The 7077-nt window shown below is 46.2% G+C and overlaps 1 protein-coding gene across 1 annotated transcript; it reads left to right on the top strand.

Moving 5' to 3' along the window:
- Window positions 1–3858: 3858 nt before the first annotated feature.
- ATF4 (activating transcription factor 4) lies at window positions 3859–6652 on the top strand. Its single transcript, XM_069967258.1, has 3 exons — window positions 3859–4125; window positions 4590–4883; window positions 5730–6652. Exons 2-3 carry the CDS (start codon window positions 4682–4684, stop codon window positions 6554–6556), a joined length of 1029 nt encoding a protein of 342 aa, XP_069823359.1. The 5' UTR covers window positions 3859–4125; window positions 4590–4681; the 3' UTR covers window positions 6557–6652.
- Window positions 6653–7077: the final 425 nt, after the last annotated feature.

Below are 7077 nucleotides of genomic sequence, written 5' to 3'. Positions count from 1 at the left end.
TGGCAGGCGTATATCATGACGAGAGTGATTCATAACGCCTTCAGTACACATATACACACTCGGTATAGGCCGATCCTGCCCAACAGGAATTTCCTCTCAGCCATCCATCCATCAGCCTCAGCTGTAGTGAGAGCAGGCGGGCCTCTGTGTGCTCTCCGCGTGATCCTGGAGGCTCACCGGCATCTAGCCAATCACAGAGCGGGAAGGTAACGGGCGCCGTCACTGTCAGCCAATCAGTGACAACTGTCCACGCACTGGGCGCCTGATAGAGAGCGGGTTGTGTGGAGTGTGGTACTCGCTACCCGCTCTCCTGTCAGGGATGCTTTTCCCGCCTGACGTCAGAGAGGCGCGTGCTGCCTCATAATAAACGCGGCCGCCATTAGAGCTTCCTGCGTCAGGCACTACTTTGTGTCATGTAGTTGCGCTTCTCCTTTTTGTAAGCTTCCTTTACGATATAGGGAAATGTCTGGAGGAAGTGAATGGGCTCAGTCCTATCATTAGTTCATTTGTGAAATTTTGGAATAAAACATGACAATTTTCAAGTTTTTCTATTTAGTTTCATGAAGGAATTTTATTTGTTTTGTTATTTTATACATTTTTCTTATTGAGCTACATCATTGTTTTTAAACCAGTGTCTTTCCAGCAGGTGCAAAACTGCAACTCGTACCATGCCCGGACAGCCGAAGGCATGATGGGAGTTGTAGTTTTGCACCCGCTGGAGAGACATAAGTTGGGGAGCATTGTCATATAAATACATTATGTTAAATTGTGCGTCTGCCCCCCAGACGTCTGCAGCCAAAACCACATACACACATAATATTGCTGGGATAGAGCAAAATTGCGTTACTATAGGTAAATGTGGTTTGTTCACCACAAAGTGGCCTTTAAGGGGTTATCCAGGCTTACAAAAAACATGGCCTCTTTCTTCTAGAAACAGCACCACTCTTGTCCTCAGCTTGGATGTGGCTTTTGCAGCTCACTTCCGTTAAAAGTGAAAAGAGCTGAAGTGTAATACCACACAACCTGAGGACATTGGTGGCGCTGTATTTGAGCAGTGGCAGGTCAAGGTGCTGTCTGCAACTAGTGCTGAGATGCAAGCGCTAGTGCGTAAGGGACACAAGAGCCACAGGCAATATTACCGTATGTATGAGAACCCTTAAAGGGAACCTGTCAGCTGGGATGACGTCGCCGAGCTCACCCTACCCCCTCCCCCCCTGCGGTGGAGCCCAAAGCTGGGTGCACTGCAGAAGTTTCCAGATTTCCTAGTAAATGCCCTTTTACACCAAGCGATTGTCGGCCGTATTTGGCTGATTATCGAACGTTACGGCTGATAATCGCTTGGTGTAATAAGTCCTGTTAAAAGGCAATGATCAGCCAACATGAACAATGTCAGCTGATCCTTGTCTTTCAACATGTTGAAAAAACTAGAATAGCGTTGGTCTGCTGGCCGTCGCTCCGTATAGTAGAAGCAGCCGCTCTCTCCAATGGGATCTCTGAAGATCGTCCTGGAAAAGGGCTGTCATAAGACACCATCTTGTTGTCTACAAGTTCTATCACAGGGATACACAGGGTGGAATATCTATGCCTGCAATAAACACGAGTGGTACCTAGGAAAGGGCCGTACTACACGTTTTGTGTAATAGCAGGCAACGATAAAACGACCAACGAGAATCGTTTGATAGAATTTGAACCTATTTTAATCGTTGATCGTTCACAAATCGTTTGAACAGAGTTTGGTGTAATAACACGTCGTACGGCCGTTCCCTGGTTTATCTGCCAGGAACTGACGAGTGCAATAACGACCATGAGTAACGATCATCTTCCTGTGTAATAGGGTGAACGATTGATTTAAGATTGTTCATTATAGCGGTCGTTTGAGATCGTTTATCGTTAATAGTTAAACAACGAAAAATCGTCCAGTGTAAAACTAGCCTTATGGTCCTTTTGCAAGGAGCGATCAATGTTCGAATTTTCACGATAACGATCGCATTTGAGGGATAATCGGCTCGTGTAAACACAGCAAACGATCAAACGATGAGCGAGAGATCGTTCATTTTGATCTTTGAACATGTTCTCAAATCGTTGTTGATCGTTCGCAAAAAATTTGCTGATCGTTCCGTGTGAACAGTCGTTCGACGATTTAACCAATGTGTGAGATAGGCTTAAGTGTTGGCAAAACGAATTTTGCGTACGATATATCGTACCGTCTAAACACTGATCGTTATGGAAAAAAAAAACTTACTCTGACATCGTTAATTGTACGATCGGGCCAATTATCGTTTAGTGTAAACGTAGCATAAGGGTGGGTTCATACTCGCACATAATGTCCGCGGAATTCCGCTGTCTGTCTGACATGTCACTTCTTTCGGCGGATAGAGGAATACGCCGGCCCATAGAATGGTGTCTACGGAGCCGGCGGAGAGGCGCGCGGCCGTGCGCGCGGACAGACAGTGGGATTCCGTGGACATTATCCGAGATAATTCCTCAGTATGAACCCACCCTAAGGGTCCATTTACACAGAAAGATTATCTGCCATAGATTTGAAGCAAAAGCCAGGAATGGATTTGAAGAGAGGAGAAATCTCAGTCTTTCCTTTATGACCTGATCTCTGTTTATAGTCTGTTTCTGGCTTTGGCTTCAAATCTTTGGTAGATAATCTGACAGATGATCTTGTAAATGGACCCTAATTCTAAATCATTCCTTCTTTTGCTGGGATCAGATGGAGTAAACGATTGTTCTGTATTATATGGTGAACGATTTCAGGTTAACAATATACAATATTGTTTGCAATCGTTTATTGTTAATCGCTAATCGTTAAAAATGGCTTAGTCCAATAGGACCCTAACAGTGCTTTAATACAGGCAGACCCATGCTCAATATGAGCCCTGATCTAGCAGACTGGCACACATTGGAAGCAATTTGTCTCCATTCACTGTATAATGGTAGCAAAGTGTAACTGCAGCTCCTGTTCAAATAAACGGGTGTTGGCACCCTGCCAGTTTATTTTGGCCTGAAAACCCCCTTTAAACTCTCAAGGACATATGCCGTACTGGTACGGCATACGTCTGCAAGAGGAGTTCAGAGGGGGACCGTGCCACGACCCCGCTCTGAACTGCCGTGATCCCGACTGCTATCTGCAGCATGGAACCGCAGCCTATTGCCGCTCCCGCTAATTAAGACGATTAGATGCAGCTGTCAAACATGACAGCTGCATCTAACTGTCTTAAATGCAGCCCATTCCTGGTGTCTAGTGGCGGGATCCCCACCCCCTCGATGCGATGTCGTGTCATAGGGCACTTCGTCCCATAGACAATTAATAAAGCAGCATTGCCCATGTGAATGCTATTCTAGTCAGATAAAAGACTCTTATGGTGGGTTTACACAGGCAGATTTATCAGACAGATTTTGGAAGCCAAAGCCAGGAATGGATTTGAAAAGAAGAGAAATCTCAGTCTTTTCTTTATGACCTGTTCCCGGTTTATAGTCTGTTCCTGGCTTTGGCTTAAAAAATCTGTCAGATAAATCTGTTTGTGTAAACGCACCATTATGTTCTGTTCTCCAGTGTACAGAATTTTATATAACTGAAATATACAGACATACATGTTATGTAGAGACAAGTACCAAAGACATTATCACAATACCACTTCTTCAATGCGCGTGTAGAGATCAATAAAACTAAACTCTGTAGAGATGTAGCAGTCAGCGACTTCCTGTCCTGACATAAATAAAAGCCTCGCGGCGGCCCCGCCCTCTTATTCCTGGAATGTAGTGCGGAGGAACACCTCTCACACACTCGCAATGCTAGCGCGGAGGGATATGACTTTTAGCGCTGCGCCTGTATATAACAGAAGACCGCGGCTCGCGCCACGTCAGTCTGCAGGTGTAATGAAGGAGAAGACGTAGAGGTTGTTGCCCGGTACAGGCCGTCACCGACTTCACTGAATTCCTTAAGGCGTTTCCCGTCAAGGAGCCCAGAGACTGTCACACTCCAAAGAGCGCGGATCAAAGCCCACAGCCATGGCTGTATAGCGGCAGCAGCGGCCAGCGGCACCCCCCTCCCCAGGCCCTTGCAAGGCGGCAGCACCCAGCGGCGCTGGCAGCACCAGGCTTCGGCAGCAACATGGCGTAAGTACCCGGGACGTTATGTACGGGGTATATATTTGTGACTATTATCGTAGACGATGTGGGTGACAGCTGCTGTGCGCGGGCTCACATGACAGCGGGTTGAGGGGATGCTTTACGGCTGTTTGTGCGGATTACAGAGCTGTTATCTTGATGATTGACGTAAAATAAATCATTCGTGGGTTAATGTGCTAATAAGTGTAATTTTCCGGCTGCCATCTCGGCTGTATCGGCATCCAGATAAAGTAAAATGGCGGCGGTGACCTGAGGGCGGGGAGGGAGACGCGAAATGGCCGCGGTGTCCTCGTGCTGTGTGGGCGTGGCCCGGGGGGGAAGCTACCATATATGGTCATGGGGAAGCAGCAGCTGTCAGGCCGGTGTATGAGGAGACTACACATGGTGACAGGACAACATGGCCTCTCTATCCCTATGGAGTTATTTATCCTGTATCTTTTTTTTTCCTATAGGCTCCCCAAGGTATCCCGCAGCAGCCTTGCTGTATACGAGAAAGAAAGCTCAATATCCATTCTCTACCTGAAAGCTCTGATACCTGACAACTATGAGCCTGTTGAGCGAAGAGATGTTGTTGGGGGACTTCTTGTCCCCCTTCAACCAGTCGTTTTTGGCGGCTGAGGAAAGTTTGGGTCTCTTGGATGACTGCATCGAGGTGCCCGGGTACCTCCCGGTGCATGGGTTGTCCAGCGATAAGGCTAAGAATGGTGTCTCTGACCTGCTGGAGGAATCTCTTGGCAGTTTCCAGGGTAAGGATCAAGGTGGTAACACTGGTTTGACAACACATGAAAATAATTTCCTCAAATGGGAGTTTGGTAATAAAGTGAGAACTACAGAGAGTTCACAGGTCTTAAAGGGGAAACTTGGTGATAAGGATATCCTTTAGGGTAGCTTCACATGTACCGTATCGCTGCGTCTTTAACGCTGTGTTTTTGGTGCGATTTTTACATGAGTTTTGATTTTCACATGAAAATCATGTGAAAATCAAAACGGGCATGTAAAAAATGCAGCGTTAAAGACGCACCAATACGGTACGTGTGACGCTACCCATAAAGAGTAGAATCAATCAACATCACCACCTATAATGGGTTGGGGAATGGTGGCCTTCCAGCTGTGGCTAAACCTACAATTCCTATCATGCCAGGATAGGCATGATGGGATATGTAGTTTTGTAACAGCTGGAGGGCCACAGGTTCCCTGTCCTTGACCTAGTAGGTGATTGATGGCCATTAGAAGGTGTAATGTTTGCTCCCGACACTGATGTGAAGGGACCCCTAGGGGTGGGTTAAGTTAGTGCTATTTGTGTTACATTACAAAGTCTATGTAGGATCCAAAGGGTTAAGATAGAGAATTGGTATATCCCTTTAAAATACAGTTCAGTCTTGCCCAACAGGAATCATTGACTATCTTTACACCTTGTAGAAAGGTTGCCTGTTTGTAGCTCATCCAGGTGTTGGGGACTATAACACCCAGCATACACTGACAGCTAAAGCTGAGATTTGTGGTTTTGCAGAAGCTGAAGGAGACTGTAGATAGCACATGTAAACACAACCTGGAAAATTTCTGTCCTTTGACTGAGAATTTCTTGTCTCCAGGGGACGCCTTCTCCGGCATGGATTGGATGGTGGAAAAAATGGACCTGAAGGAGTTCAACTTCGATTCCCTGCTCGGGATGGAAGATCTAGAATCCACCGTCTCACCAGACGAGCTCATGGCCACGTTGGATGACTCGTGTGATCTCCTAGAGGACCCACCTCTCCCAGTGGTGCTTGGCCAATTCTTGCCATCACCAGACACCATCTCTCTTGCAGAACCTTCACTGGAGGCAGATCAGGTGGCCCCTATGAGTCCAGATTCTGTACAGTCACAAGTCTCTAGTCCAGACCATTCCTTTATATTAGATGTAGGCAGCGAGGTAGATGTTGCTGAGGAGGAGAAAAGATCCTCGGCCACATACACCTTAGAAGCTCTAAAGTGCGAGAAGGAAGAGTCTTCTGATAATGACAGCGGCATATGTATGAGCCCATCCTATCTGGGATCTCCCCAGCAAAGTCCCACATCTACTGTCGAATACCCCAGTAGTGTTCAGTCCTCCTCCCCTGCTTCCCCTATATCTGAGAGACCCAAACCCTACGATCTTCCCTCTAAGGATAGAGAAGTCTCGTCAAAGGTAAAAGCTGTAGGGCAACCCAAAGTAGACAAGAAAAAGAAAAAAATGGAGCAGAACAAAACAGCAGCCACTCGCTACCGGCAAAAGAAAAGAGCAGAGCAAGACGCCATATCTGCAGAGTGCAGAGAACTGGAAGGGAAGAACGACATCCTGAACGAGAAGGCCGAATCTTTAGCTAAAGAGATCCAGTATCTGAAAGACCTGATCGAAGAAGTCCGCAAGGCCAAAAGCAAGCGAGCAAAGAGTCCCTGAGTCAGGAGGCTGTTGGGAGCGTTGTGTATGTTGTATATAGTGTATGGTGTAATGTGCTGAGTGTCTACTTAATAAATTATTTTATAGTTAAATGTATATCGTGTAGTGGCTTCAGTTCTGTGTTCTTGAGGCCCGGGATCACACTCTGCAGTAGTGCAATATGGCATTACCCATATATGTATTCCTTGTTAAATCTGATAAGCGCCTCACTACCATGGTTAACCATGTGCTGACGAGATGACTACTGCATGAAGCCTTCACCATAGAGGTAAGTCTTACAACTTTAGTAAATATATACAACAATGCTTGTCCTGATGTTGGCCATCGGTGTTGAGTATTGGTACATTTCATGTAAAGCATATATAAATGCATGTGTAGGGTATACAGGTATGTATATAAACATGGATTGTACAGGAGGTTTTAATGTATCCAAAGCCATACGTGCTGAGTTTCTCCCCCCCGATATAAGGCTATGTTCACACACTTCAAATTGAGTGCATAGCCACCATTATTTGAAAACA

This window comes from Dendropsophus ebraccatus, chromosome 4, assembly GCF_027789765.1.
Source record: "Dendropsophus ebraccatus isolate aDenEbr1 chromosome 4, aDenEbr1.pat, whole genome shotgun sequence".
Classification (NCBI taxonomy): Eukaryota; Metazoa; Chordata; class Amphibia; order Anura; family Hylidae; genus Dendropsophus; species Dendropsophus ebraccatus.
This window is presented reverse-complemented; position numbering and strand designations above follow the sequence as displayed.